Below are 15,895 nucleotides of genomic sequence, written 5' to 3' on the forward strand. Positions count from 1 at the left end.
ATAAGTTTAAATGTCAAATTCTAAGGAAAATTTTGTCAGGTGCCTCACCCTTCTCACTGTGCTTAATTGATACTGGAAGCTTCCGCTCAGATATGCTCCCTGAAGGTTCCTAGAGCTTCTGAAATTTCATGATACCTGAAGAAGGGTAAATATTTTATTGCTGGCAAAAGGATATTGCTATCTTCTAAGGTTAGGATGACTATATAGATATCATCTATACTAGGACACTAGTGAGTTGGGGAGAAGGCACAGTTAATTATTATACCATAATATTACGTTACCCGGTCTTTATGACCATCTACGTTTTGGAGCTAGGAACTTTTCCTGTATTCTAATCTTCGCATTAATCTTGAAAGGTAGCCATCTTTATCATCTACATTTTACTAATAAGGAAACTAAGATTCAGAAATGCTAAATGACTTGTCCAAGGTCAGATAGTCAGAGAGCTAGAGTGTTCCTGCACTGGTATTTGAAATCCAATGTGATTACAAAATACCTATATTGGAGAATGGGTAGCAATGAAATGGCTTGAAGGTAATGAAGAACAGTTGAATACTTTTATTCTTGGATTTGCAGAAAAGGTTGCAAAGAGTTGAAATGACTCAAACTAGGTTAACCTTAGACATTGAGGCAGAATCCATAGCACCAAACTATCGGTTTAATGGAGTAGAGCCTTAGTCCACAAGTAATGGGAAGGAGGGAGAAGAAAAGGAGGAAGGTATAAATTAATTTTTAATTTGGCTGTGATTTCTCATAGTTTTGTTTACACTGGGACTCATGAGAGTATGTGTGAAATAGATCCAGAGATTTCTCACATCCTATCCCTCCCTTTCCATCAAGAAGCTCAGAGTGCAGTGGGGACACACAAATACACTGCTGGTTATAATGCAATGTGGTTAGTGCCATGGTGGACAGACAAAGAAAATGAGAGAAGGGAGAGTAGAAGCACCCAGACTGCTAGAACCGCAAGGTTATTACGCAGGGTTGTGCAGAGAAACAGAGCCAATGGGATGCAAATGTATTTATAAATTTCTCTCTCTCATTCTCTCTCTCTCGCTCCCTCCCTCCCTTTCATATAATTATGGAGGCTTGGTAAGTCCAAACTCTGTAGGGCAGGCCAACAGGCTGGAGACCCAGAAAAGAGTTGCAGTTCAAGTCTGAAGGGCATCTGATGGCAGAATTTCTTCTTACTTGGGAGAGGTCAACCTTTGTTCTGTTAAAGCCTTAAAATAATTGGTTAAGGCCCACCCACATTTTGAAGGGAAATATGCTTTACTCAAAATCCACTGGCAAACATGTTAATTTTATATTTAAAATACTCTCACAGAAACATTAATGATGATTTTTGACCAAATATCTGGGTACTGTGCCACAGCCAAGCTGAAACAAAGTTAATCATTGTACAAGGAAATCAGGAAATAAGAAGTCTCATTCTCCTGTCCCAGCAACCCAACCTCCTTGTACGGGTACTTCAGGCATCCACTCATGTCACTACTACTTACTGTACTGTGCTCTTCCTTCACTCCTATCTTTTTCTTTGCACTGATCCCAGTGCCCAGAATTTCATAACTTCCAGAGAGCATGTAATACACCCTGCAAGCCCACTTAATATTCTTTTTTATACATAGGCACAATTCAAAGTCCTAACTGGATTCCTTGTTGTACTAAACACATCCCATTGTATTTGCCCAATTAGACTGACATAGCCAAGAGTGACCACAAACTTTACATCATTGGAGGAAAGTGCCCATATCCAGGCCAGGAGACTTTTACTACCAGGAAATGGCACAGGACCCAGATGTCCCTTTTAACAAGACATGGCATCTTAGTATGTTGCAGTTTATCTTAGTTGTCTACTTGTCCACCTGTTATTCATCAATATAGCAACATCAACTTTTAGAGTCAGTTAGTTCTCTAAGTCAGTGTGTGTTCCTTGTGTTCATCCTAGTCTTACTCCCATTTAACCTGCAAATAGAGATCTTTTCTGCTTCGGGTTGGAGTCTATTGATTAAGTCCATGCTTTATATATTTGATAGGTTTTTTTTTTTTTAATTTTTCCTCACCACCATCTTTGATCTGTGATGAGGTCTAATCATTTTCCCACAGACTTCTTTGGACAGTTAATTAAACAGGCTAACATGTATATTTTCCATTTATCCTACCAGATTCACTTCCCAGGCTTCTGTAGCCTTCTCTGTGCCCAGGACAACTGACTGAAAGCATTACATCAATAAATGTTCCCGCCTTCTGAATTCTAGCAGTGTTTTCTCAATGGAGACATAGGAAGAAGCTTGCAAAAAGCCATAAGAGATTGAGGTCATTCTCTAAACTCTTTGCTGACTGTTTCCATATAGGAGTAAACAGCTTCACAACACGCTGCCATCCTTTCTGCTCTGGAAATATCCCCTGCCCTCATTCCATGAGCCTGGTGATGAAAACAGTCCCTTTCTTACTAGTATGTAGTATGCCCCCCTTCCCATTATTTCTTCCTGTATGTTCATACCTTTGTAAATAGTCCCTCATGGGAGCAAGCCATTTGACATATGCACTGTTCTCAAGAGAGGGGAACAGTGCCAAAGGCTATGCATGATATGTGGATGGTGTCTTATTGTTAGAGCTCAGAAACTTCTTCATCTTTCATTTAGGAACAGTAAATAGTCCTGCATGGTCAAGAATTATTTATAATAAAATCATCTCTTTTTTTTTTCCTGGAATTGAAATAGCAGATTTCCTTCCTAGGAAGCTATAGTTCATACTGAGAACCTTCAACAGTTTCTGCTTGCACTTCCTTACATCAATTTGATTCATTTTTTTTTCCTATTCATTCTACTTCATGAGTTTTTCAATGTCCTAAACTAGCGACACAACTTTGTGAGCTTGGTGACTCCCACAAATGTGCAGGTACAAGGGACCCTGTGACTTTGTTTTTGACACTTGTTTGCTCTTCCTGAAAATGTCTTCCTATGCCTCTTTTCCTGAAAGCTGCCTCCCTGTTCAGGTCTTAGAGGCATTGTCCACCTGCCCAATAGCCCTTCCACTCCACAAGAACCTGGGTTAGGCCCTGTCTGCATTCTCCCAGCACACACTGCTCATACTCTGTCACTGTTCTTATATTTTAATTGTGTCTTCCCCATGATTACATTGTGATTCAGACTGTTACTGAAATGATACTGTTATGGCTTGGATTTCATTCCCAAAATATATGTAAAGTTCTAACCCTCAGTACCTGTTAATGGAACCTTAATTGGAAATAGATTCTTTGTAAATGTAATCAAATTAAAAAAATGAAGTCATACTCCATTAAGATGGGGTTTAATCCAATATGAACATATTCATACAAGAAAAGAACAGGCACACAGTCACATGATAGGATATGGTCACATGCGAACTGTGTCACAAGTAAGCAGGGTGACAGTCTCTGGGAGGTAGAGATTGAAGTGCTGCTGCTACAAAAGTAGGAAAGCCCAAAGTTTAAACAAAATACCAGAAGCTAGGAAGAAGCAAGAAAGGATCCTCCCCTACAGGTTTCAGAGGGAGTATAGTCCTGCAGGCTCTTTGATTATTTTAATTGAACTTATTGGGGTGACATTGGTTAATAAAATTGTATGTTTCACGTATACAATTCTATAATATTTCATCTGTATGTTGTATTATGTGTTCACTGCCCCATGACAAGTCCTCTTCTATCCCCATTTATCTGCTCTTTACCTTCTTCTACCTCTACCCATACCCTTTCCCTCTAGTAATCACCACAGGTGAAGGAATTAAGCAAAAACAAACAAACAAAACAAACCACATATGCACAGACAACAGGCTCCTTGATTTTGGACTTCTAGTCTCCGGAGCTATGAAACAATGTACTTCTATTTTTTTTCCTCGTTTGTTTTTAAGCCACTCAATTTGTAGAATTTTATTATAGAAACCTGGAAGAGCTAATCTAGGCACACTTTTGTATTAGGAAAACTGAGTGATTCCATAGTGCCTGGTTTGTACTCATTTATGCTGAGCTGAAATGAATTGTAAATTATTTAAATGTTAAAAGTAGGCCAAATATGTATTCATACAGAATTCTTGTCTTCCTCATCAATAACTACAGTCAATCTTCTGTCTAAACACTGGGCCATTCCTTTCTGTCACCAACTAGTTCCCAGGTAAAGTGTTTTAGTCTTGAGTGCAGCATTCTGTCAAAATTTGTAGAGGCCTAAATTCCATCCATTTTATCAATACTCCCCCAAACTGACCTCCTTTCCCCATGCACAGATCATGTTGGCTTACATCCAAAGAGACAGTTGCTTCTTGAGCTTTTAAGAATTTCATCTCCTGTAGTAGGTGAAATGCACAGAGTTAAATTTCCAGAAGGAGGAAGGTGCCATCTTGCCTACAGAAATGAAGAGTTAATGTTCCTCAAGCGTACATTTTAAAGAGAGATGCTTTGGAGATTCAAATTTACTGTTTTCCACAACTAAAACCATCCTTCTTTATCCTCATGACATCTATTTGCAAATATGTGCAGACTTCTTAGGAGAAATTTCCCCTGTTCTGTTGAACCTCACATAATCTTTCAGGGAATTCTAAATGAGGATAGCTGTGAGACCACCTGGTCCCAAATCCTTATTTTAGATATCTGCAACAAGGCCAGGAGCACCCAGCTTCTGGCACAGGTGCAGGAAGAGAATCCAGGCCCCTGTCTGCCAGGGATATTTATACTCTGTGTTATTACCCAGAAATGCTACTGAGAAAATCATAGAACAGTAACTTGGTGTTTTAACAAATGGGAGTCAAACACAGGCCAAGTCTTCTCTTTTCATTTCCTCTCTTCCTTTCCCTCCCTCTCTTTCCTGAACATCTTGTGTCACACTTTTGCTAGTGTCATAAGTCACTCATAGTTAAGACTATTTAGCAGTTTACAAATAGAAAAACATGGACTAGATTAGCATTATATTAATGTACTAAAATGTTTATCAGTTAAACATGAGAATTACATTATTCAGCTTATTCAGAGGTTTGTTTTAGGAAAACAGAAACAAAAACATAACCTGTATATTTTGCAACTGTAGGTAACCAAAAACCACATTAAAAAGAAATGCCAAATCATATATAATGAAGCTCATCAACTCTGCGACACAAATTTGGGGTCCTGATCTCTTCCTGATCACATCAGCAAAACAGTTACAGTTACATGCAAAAAAACATTCATCTCTAGCGATCTGTGGACAAAATATCAACATAAATCTTAAGAAAGTCTTTCCTAAGACAAGCAGAGAATCTATGTAAATGAGACATATATATATTAATTATATCCTCTGTGTCACTGAGCTTACATTATTTTGGAGTGTTTAAAAATTAAAGCTATATTTAATGTACATATCTTAATTTCAATATATATTTTAATGATATAAGTATTAGTGTAGGTAGCTAAATATTAATAAAGGGCTCAAAGGAAATCAGGCATTATGAAACATAATAAACCCGAGAGCATAAAACTGCTTAATCAGGAAGCTACAACTTCACAAACTTCAGGGGGTCACATCATTGACCTGCAAAGTAGATTAGCACCTTTTCATCACCTGTATGGAGAGGAAGGACAGGATTTTGAATCTTCCTGTTCATTGATTGGCACAGACTATCAGGCGAGGTAAACATATGTCCAATAGGAGCCAAGACGATGACCACAGAGGCCTGTCAGTACAGCGTGGGAAAAATATTGGATTGGCTAAGAGATGTAGAACCCTGGAAGATGTAGGGAATGGATTGGTTAAAGGGGTAGACCCATCAGAAGCCCACAAAAGCTTGGGAAGTTGATTGGTTAGTTTGAAGAACTGCCTGATCCTTCCTAAGCCTGAGATAATATAATTCCAGCTGACAAAGAGCTCTTTCTCTCCCTGTCTCTTGTCCAGTAACACATGCTCACCGCATGTGCTTGTGCATTTCATAACAGCCATGTGGGTCTAGTGGCCACCTGAGGCTCATAGCAGACTACATGGGCCCCAAAATACTAAGTTTTAACATGGCACAGGATCGCTTGACATTGACCCTATTTCTGTCCCTGATGAAAACAAAATTGAACTTTTTCCAGAGAAGGACAGACAGAGATGAGACATTGGAAACCCAAGGGCAGCCTTCTATTTCCACACATATAAATCTTAACACACCATAACCTTCCATGTTTAGGTCTCTCGAAATTCTTTCCTTGCAATCCTGTGAAAGAACATGATTTCCACCAGCAAAGTAAGGACAAGTCTATGTTAGTCTATTAAATTTATAGTTTTAAAGTATATATCTAAAAACATCTATTCATAGAAAAAACACATGTACATTCATAGAAAAAAAGTTACAAGAAAATCCTAACAACAATGGAGATCTCTGGATTGTGATTTATAGGTGACTTTAATATTTTATACATTTTCCCTTAATATTAATAATTAATATTTATTTATTTTATAACAAAAATAAAAATACTATTTAAAACAAAATATAAGCAATACAAAATATCTAATTAATGTTTAGTGATACAGATTATTACTGAGCCAAAAACTTTTGTTTGCTTCCCGACTCTTCACTATTAGTTCCAGTATTTATTACTTCAAGCAAGTCATGAAATTCTCATACTCTTTTTCCTTCTATGTAAGATTGAGAGGAGGATATCTACCTCAGACTTCTGTTTGAGGATTTAAAAAAAATGATATTTGTAAACTTTCAGTTCAGCTCTCAAAGTTGGTAGGCACTGATCATTCATCAGCAGGCATTGATATCTCCTTTGCATTATTCTGAAGCCACATCACTGCCTTGGTTTTTGGTAAAGTATGGACCAGGGACAATTTTCATCAGAATCACTTGGAGAACTCAGTAAAAGTTCATTTCCTGAATTAGAATTTTGGAGGTTGGGATTTCTATATTTTTAGCAAGAATCTTCTATATGTTAATTACATTTTGAAATAATCAAGAGCCACTGAGAACCCCACCTAATACTTGACCAGGTTGTTGAGCTCTGTAGGTTACCATAAACATTAAAAGAAAACAGCAACACAATTTCTAATTTATGTTATAAAATTGTTGAGAAGTAGCTAGCATATATGCATTTTTCAGGTGAAAGATTATGGAAATGCAATGAAATAGCATTCAATTCCATGTAACTAGCATTTTCTACAGAAAAAAATAATATGACCCTTTGTATTCAGATGGGCAAATTGCTAAAGCATCCTTTGTTACCATTTTTGCAAAGGTTTGCTTCATGTCTACCTGTGATATTGTAAGCTATTTTCTCCAATTTTACTGCTTCATGAACAACAGTGACTATGTCTTATTACTCTGCATATCCTCAGTTCCTAGGACAGTGTCTGGTTACAGAAATAACTCCATAAACAGGATTCCTTGTTGAAGAGAAGCCTGGGACCAGAGGACTCATTGAACCCCAACAGTCCTCTGCTTTACTGCTTCACTACATGATTCTGTTGGCTTCCCCCAAAGTTAGTGCTTTAATAAAAAAAAGTGGATGTGCCAATTAATACCACAATGGAGAAAACATTTACAGAACTATATTTTTATTAAACTATTATGTCATGTTTTGGTTTCTGGAATTATTTTTTCAATATCAATAATTTAGTGATCATATACTGTCTCTAAACCAATGTAATAATTGACTCTGACTAGGATCTTCTACACTTTAGAATGAAACAGCAGGATAAATAGAATTTCCAGGAAAAAACAAAAATAGCTCACTTTTTTTATTATTAGGCATCTACTGTATAACTAATCTGACTAGTTGCTGCAATATACCTGAGTGAGTCTAATCCTCACAACTTTAGGTAGAAATTACTATTCCCATGTCACTGATGAACAACTGAAGTTCCAAGAGAATGTAGTATTCATAGTCCTCAGGCCCAGGTATAAATCAAGCTTTTCCACTTCCTGAGTCACAATTTCCTACTGATTTTGAGTTTTGGTTTTGTTTGGTGGTTTTTATTCACTTTGGTTTTTGATATTTAAAAGAGAAAAGTGTCCTTGACAAGTTCTACAGAAAATGCTTGATAGTTAATTTTTGGTTTTGGTAGAACATCAAAATGGTTAACAGTTTTCTTCACTCCTGAAAATAACCTAGTTGCTAATTCAATTATTTATGAAAATACCATTTCCCCCAGAACTTGGTCTTTTATTTGCAAGACTCTCCCTTTGCAGTGGACCATCACACAAGTAGACAGAGTGTGAATGGGAATTCTGCATCCTCACCTGTGACATTGCAGTACACTTGGAGAGGTCCCAGAGGCCCGCTGTCATCTGGGTCAATGTAGAAGAAACCAGCCGTATTCCCTTGGTGCCTGTACACCTCGCAGGATCGCTCATAGAGGGCTGAGAAGACACAAAGGCAGCAGGGAGGAAGCTTTGCATGGCTCTACATATTCCTTAGGTGAATCAGTGACTTCTACTTCTATTGACTGTCAATGTTGACTTCTTTCCCTTCTTCTATAACCTTGCCCACCCCCCGCCTCAAGTATTAACAAACCAGCATCCCAACACTAATGGAGTTGCATCCTCCATTCACTATAACAGTTATTCTTCTAACCAGCTCAGATGTCACATCCTTCAAAAAGTCTCCCTTTATGTCTGCTATGGCCCTTCTCTGTACTGAAACTGAACATATACAGTCATGATTTTTTGCTAATAAAGTAAAATGGCAATTTGGTGTGTATATATATATATATATCCTGAACTCAGCATAGTAACTAAAATATAGTAGGTGCCCAATCAAGTTTATTTTGACTTAAGCACTTACTGAGTTCTTAAAATATGTCAACAATGTGTTGCCACCAGACTACAGGACATAAAGGAGGCAGTCAGCCTGTGCCTTATGAGCTCACAGACTGATTGCAGCCACAAATGTCTTTGTGTTCATAGAGAGGCAGACACAGGTGCCCTGAGATAGGGTATCTGGACCAATATACAGATATAAGAAATAAAGAAATCTCCTTACACCAACATGCCTGAATCCAGTGGGGTATAAAGGAAGCATCTGCTGTCTCATGCATTAGAATGCAGGGTGTTTCCTGAAGCATTAGACAAAATGGTATAACTCAGAGAAGCATGTACACATCCAATTGTGTCATCTTCCCATGCTTACAACACTTCAGTGCCTGCCAACAGCTTTACAGATAGAGCACCAACTCCTCACCTTTGTCAACATGTCCCTGTGACAAACCATCCCAGGAAAATGAAGCTGCAGTTTGTCATGGTCAAGTATAAGGGTTGTATCACATAATTAATTACCAGTAAAGTTCTGCATATTGAGAGGGTTTAAGTTTTTATAAATTAGAGTGAATTCAAGATTATCCTTGTACTCATGAATTTCTGTCTTTCATCCATATATATTTACTGATGTAGGAGGTATGTGGGAGAGTTATAGTTGTGCCATACATACTGACCATAATATATAGCTTAATTCTCTTTGCCTAAACCCAATAATACAGCTGAGTGTGTCATACACGTGGAAATCACCTCTATGTGTGGTGCCTCTCCCCAGTCACTCCCACGCGTCCAAGATAGCAACCATGTGAAAGGGTTGCTGCTGTCCCATCCAGGCAGAATTTGGGGGGATTGCAAAGTGGTTAAGAAGTTGAGCCCTGAGGTCAAATTGGTTTTGCAGCATAAGGCTATAGCTTACCATCTATGGATAAGTTTATTCCTCCCTGGTAGTCAATCACTAAAGTAATTCATTTTATCCTCACCTCTTGGTATTTGTATCTCGTTCATGAGTTCATGCCCTGTCTTTGAATGTGGGCTGGATTTATGGAGGCACTTCTAACAGAATATGACAAAAGTGATATGTATCACTGCCAAGTTTTGATAATAAAAAGTTGGTGTCCCCCGCCTTGGATAATCCTGCATCACCCACTCTGGGAGAAGCCAATGAGACACGTCACGGAAATGAGCTCTGAAGCAGAGCTCCACAATTAAACACTGAAATGATCACAACCCTGGTTGATATCTTAACTGCAGCCTTATGAGACGACCAACCAGAGGCACTCAGATTCTATAGCCTATAAAGTGGTGATGTCTGTTGTTGCCAGATGTTATATTTTGCTGTGATTCATTATGCAGCAATAGATAGCTAACAAATTCTCAAAACACTAATTTTATCATGTGGATATATGCATAAAAAGACCTACCTCATATGATTGCAGTAAGGATTTAAAGAGATAATTCATATCAAGCACTTAGCATAGTGCATAACACATAGTAATTTCTAGATAAATATGAACTATTATTATTATTGCTATTGTTGCTCTATTATTTCATGGAATAATACCTTTCTTTTTTGTCAGTTTTTTGTTTACATGATTTTTTTTAGTGATATTAATCCTTGTGGTTTTTAAACCATTAATCACAGAGCTCTTATGAAAAACAAATAGGCCCTATCTCCCTTCTGTGATTCTCTCCCTTTATATCCAGAGATGTTGGATATAAATTCTTAGTTCATTTGGGTTATTTTTAGTTTTTGGCTATTTCAGTTGTAGCATTTTTAAATTCTGTAGAATGTTTACTTTTCCCTCTGAATACTCTTTTCTTAACATTTGATTCTTGATTCATTGATGCAATATACCCCTAATATTCCTGGAATAATTAATTATACCATAGTGTCTTTGACATTTTCATCTTTTTAAACATGCTGGTTCTTCCAGCTATATGTTGTGTGTTTGTGTGTGTCTTTCATATTATACTCATTTCTGCCATGTCAGGTAATCTTTTTCAGCCCTCTCATATTTAATAGTACTCTCTAAAATACTGATTGCTTTAAGTAAATATGTGTGGCTTGCTCTCCAAGGACTTTACTGTAGTATTATCTGGCTGGACCACACCTTAGGAAATCCCCAAGTTAGTGTCTTTAGGTATTTTATCTTGGTCTTGTTAACTTCTATAATTCAGAGGAGTATTTTACATGAGATTTGGAAGGTGGGAGTGACAGAGTACAAAGATTCATTTATGTTTGTAAGTCAGAGCGAGGCATGAAGATGCTATTGGAGATTGTACATGATGTCACTTCAAACTTAAGTTATTAATGTGGTTTCCCAGGCTATAGCAGTTGCTACTCCAGATAGACTGTCTCTTCTTTCAGTTCCCCTAACTCTCAGACTGGTATATATTTAGATCTCTTATGATCACCTCATCATTAAAGTTGAAGGTTTGGTTGTATTGAAAACTCAAGGTACTTCTCTGATCAGCCGCCAACTGAGACACTTAAAAAAATTTATATCATTTATTATTGTTTATGTGAAGCTTCTGAAGGAAGTTAAGATAAATACATATGTTCAATCCACCAACTCTTCCAAAAAGTACAAACTAGCATATTTGTATCTTGTTTATTGTGTTGTCTTTCCTATACTGCTATATTAACAAACAACATAACAAGTAGTGCATACACATTTACTGAAAATGTACTAATTTACCAGTAAATCTAGCTTAGGCTCTCAGAACACTCAAGAAAAAGATATGGTCCTAGGTCTCAGGTAATTCATAGTCTTAAACTTACCAAAGTTAACCCCAATACAAATAGAAAAACATTGAAAGACCAATTCTTAGAAAAGAAAAAGTATTTAAAGATCTCCCCTAGAACAAGACATTAGAATCATATGGATTCTTTTAAAGTGTAGGTGGTTATAATACCACTTATACTTCTCCAAAATACAGAAAAAGAAAAAACATCTTTCAAATTACTATACAAAGTGAGTGATAGAGTAGGTAGGTAGACAGGCATAAGCAGAGTAGGAGATATAGGCCAAATACAAAAGGTCATCCAGGGCAGAAAGTCCCAGGTGTCTAGCAATGGACAATTGTAGTGTGGAACCTCACTTCCAGGACATTTCCTTACACAGAATATCCACTGATCATACTCTTTAGACCCCCCTGACCTTTTCATATTGCTGGTGATGTGGTTCGAATCCTCCCCTGATCTCACCTCCATGGCATGTCATTAGTCATATGGTTTTGATCCCGTTAGAGAGAATAGCCTTGTCGAACTCCCAAACAAGCTTTTGCACAAGCACTCCTTTAAACATTAAGCCCTCAAGGACAATGTAGTTCCTCCACACATCAAATATTCTTAGGAAAAAAGCATGGGGCACATTGACCACAGATACACGGTTTTGGTCAAACCAGAGATAACATATACATCTCAGTTGTGTTTGAGCTCCAGGCCCAGAAAATCATTAAAATCAGATGAAGTGATACCATGACTGGCATCAGGACAAGCTGAAATAACTAATGGCCCCCTACAGTAGTGCTGAACAATCAGTAGAGTCCATGACTTTAAAATGACACATCTGAAAGCTGAGAAATATTCTATTGAGATTCTCCCTTGGGACTTCCCTTAATCTCTGACTTTGGAAAACAGATATGGCCTCTTAAGACAAAGGACCTAATGCTCATTCTCACTCTCTTTTGAGCAAGACAATGCCCTTCCTCACTCTTTTCTTTCCTGAGGTGCAAACTCTCTGGAGCACACTTGCACCTTTCCCTTCTCCTCCCCCCAGGATGCATTTTCTTTGTCTTTATTCCTTTCTTTGACTTTTTCCATGGCTCACTTCTTCTACTTATGTGACTTTCTAACTAAACTTTCACAAGTATTTGATTCCTTGGCTCTGAATTGTTTTCTCAGCCAAATTCAAAGACCAAGGCCAAACATTCTGGTGCCATCTGCCCTTAACACTAAGTACAATACAAAGGTGATCCCCAAGTCTAAGAAAGACCATACTAAAAACTACACAAACAAACACAAAAACTTCAGATGCACTTATGCGTATTACTAAAATAATACATAAAATATCAGCAAATAGAACCCAATAGCCTATTTTAAAAAGGCATAATGGACATGTGGGGACTTAAACCAAAAATGCAACAGTGGTTCATTATAAGAAAATCACACACACCTGCACACACACACACACACACACACTCCCGCACGCACACACACATACACACATATATGCATATATGTATATATCTGTGTATGCGTGTGTGTGCGGGTGTGTGTGTATAATCTCTACTCATTTTAAAAGACAAGGTATGCCTTATACAAGTTCTACATTGCCATTGGAGGCCACTATAGGAGAATATCAAGTTTCTTGTTAGTAAGAAGATAGGAGCATAAAGGAAAACTGAAAAAAAAGCTCTCTCGGTGGCAAAATTTGTCTCCATTGAAAACAGTAAATGCTGGAGTTACAATGTAAGGTCTAATATTATAAACACACACAAAAATCTATACTTACCAGTGTAAAGGACATTGATGGACATATTAAAACTCTTTAGAATAGACTTTAAATAAATATAAGCAGATATATAATGTAGCTGGACAGAAAACTTAAATCAGTGTTTCCATATTTAAGAAAAAATAGTCTGAATCTAGTCCTGACAGCTAATTTATGACCTAAGGTACAATTTAAAACATCCTTGTGAAGCTCACTCTCATTAAAGATAATGGTAGTAACTCAGAGAGCAAAATAGTTTTATTTAGACTTCACCTTTTCAAGTACCAAGGTCAAAGCTACAGTTTTTGTGCCTCACCATTTATATTCCTATTGTACAATGTAGAAATAGAAGCTCATAGTATTGTATTGTTAAGGCTTTAAAAATTGTTTCAGTGCTACTTTCCTCCTTTCTCTGTATGTCCCCAGAAATCTAATATTTACCACATGATTACATATTTAGTAATAGGCCTACATACACAGCCTATAGACAAAAATAAGATGAAATTGATCCTATTAAGTAAATGTTTGTGAAGCATTTTGCATTTAACAGGTATTTGTTAAATTAAGTTTATCAAACCTCATGTGAGGTAGGTTTATGAAACTGCCTTGGTCTGGTTTCAGTGAGCAAAGAAAAAAATTGTATGTTAAAACTGATGGGATTTCTGAAATTAGTTCAAAAAATGTGTTAGGAGATTAAATTAGAAAATAGATCTTTTGATGTCCCAGTCTACACATAATTGGTACAGACTGAAAATAGACAGATTCTATAACATTTTCAGTATGTAAAAGTATTGGAGATAGAAGCATATTAATAGTTGTTAAAGTTGTAAAGTGATGGATTTGTGGTTAAAAAAGGACAAAATAGTTTCTTTTGATGACATTATTGTTTCTCGATTAAGGTGATGATTATACAAATCTATACATGTGATAAAATTGCACAGAACCACAAACACCTGTACACACCCCTACACATAATCATGTACATACACATACACACATGTACACACACGTAGGAGGGCACATTAAAACGGAATAATCTGAATAAGCTTTGTATATTTTAACAATATCATTTCCCTGGTTTTGTTGATGTACCACTGTTATGCAAGATGTTACCATTGGGGAAAACTGAGTAAAAGGTACTTAGTACCTCCTGGTATATTTATTTTTAATTTCCAATAAATTATTTCAAAATGAAAGCTTTATTATAAAAGAAATATAAGCCATAAATTCCACTCTTACGTATCTATTTTTTAGAAGTAAAAACAGCCCTGGCTCGTGTCACTCAGTGGATTGAGTGCCCGTCTGCAAACCAAAGGTCTATGTCGATTCCCAGTCAGGGTGCATGCCTGGGTTAGGGGCTAGGTCCCCAGTAGGGGGTGCATGAGAGGCAACCACACATTGATGTTTCTCTCTCTTTCTTTCTCCTTCCCTTCCCCTCTCTCTAAAAACAAATAAATAAAATGTTAAGAAAAGAAGTAAAAACATAAGTCCACATCAAATTCTGTGCATGAAATGTCCATAGGAGCATTACTCATAATAGCTAAAAAAAATTTAAACAACCCAAGTGCACATCAAGTGATGAATAGGTAAACAAAGATGATATTTGTACACAAAAAAATACTATTAGGCAATAGAAGGAATGAAGTGCTCATAGATGCTACAACATGGATGAATCCTGAACCCTGAAAACAATACAGTAAGTAGAAAAAGTCACCCTTAAAAGACCACATATAGTATGATTCCATTTAGATTAAATGTCCATATAAAACAAGTCTATGTAGACAGAAGGTACACCATTGTCTGCCATGGGCCAGGGATAGGGGTTGACAGGTTAGGCATCAGAAATGGGAATTACTGCTAATGTGTATGGAGTATTGAAATTAGATAGTAATAATGATTGTATTAACTGTGTGAATATACTAAAAACAATGAACTTATATACTTTAACAGTTAACATTTATGATGTAAAATATATTTCCATAAACCTGAAAAAAGCTGAGGGGCAGGGTATTAGACCACCAGAGAGGTCCCAGAAGGTGTTTTGGGTTCCTTCAGGATATAGTGCTCTGGAGTCTGATCCACTGGCCCACAGTAGTCACACAGAGCAACGAACCAGTCGGATGACCTCTGACAAGATCCAAAAGCTAAGAAGTATACCCACATTGATCTCCACCTTCCCTCAAAACTGCACTGATGCTTCACGGAAATAAAGATAAAATGAAGGAATAGCTGTTAAATACAACTTGAGAATCTTGTCTCTACTATGCCTTCTATATACTATGTCATCCTTACCCTTTGTGATCCAGTAAATTAATCTATAAAATACACAGTAAATTTCCTTAAAAATGTGTTGTATTTAAAATAGAAATGTATACTCATGTTTAATATAAGCCTTCATCATAATGCACATGTGAATTAAGTGCAGCTAATCAGGTGCAGGAAGCAAAGCAGTGGGAGTCTTGGGTGTGTAGAGACCTGGTCATTAGATGACATGCAAAGCTTCTCAAGCAGTCATTCCAAGCAATGTGTCTCTGAGTGTGTGTCTCAGACCAGCAGCAGCTGGCATTCGTCTGAGCTTACTAGACATGCAAATTCATGGACTGCATCTTGATCAGCGTCTCTGTGCATTATGGTTGTGTGGTAACTGAATTGTTTTTACA

The 15,895-nt window shown here is 37.1% G+C and overlaps 1 protein-coding gene across 2 annotated transcripts in view; it reads right to left on the reverse strand.

Annotated features, from left to right (window-relative positions):
* Positions 1-15,895, reverse strand: part of CNTNAP5 (contactin associated protein family member 5) — a 1,056,232-nt gene that overhangs the window by 334,454 nt on the left and 705,883 nt on the right. For both annotated transcript variants that reach the window (XM_054575031.1, XM_054575030.1), the window contains exon 12: positions 8,227-8,346. In XM_054575031.1, the coding sequence (XP_054431006.1) occupies positions 8,227-8,346 (120 nt within the window). The remainder of the gene's footprint in view (positions 1-8,226; positions 8,347-15,895) is intronic.

This window comes from Pteronotus mesoamericanus, unplaced genomic scaffold (genome assembly GCF_021234165.1).
Source record: "Pteronotus mesoamericanus isolate MK-2021 breed Mesoamerican mustached bat unplaced genomic scaffold, CSHL_Meso_final contig_27, whole genome shotgun sequence".
Classification (NCBI taxonomy): domain Eukaryota; kingdom Metazoa; phylum Chordata; class Mammalia; order Chiroptera; family Mormoopidae; genus Pteronotus; species Pteronotus mesoamericanus.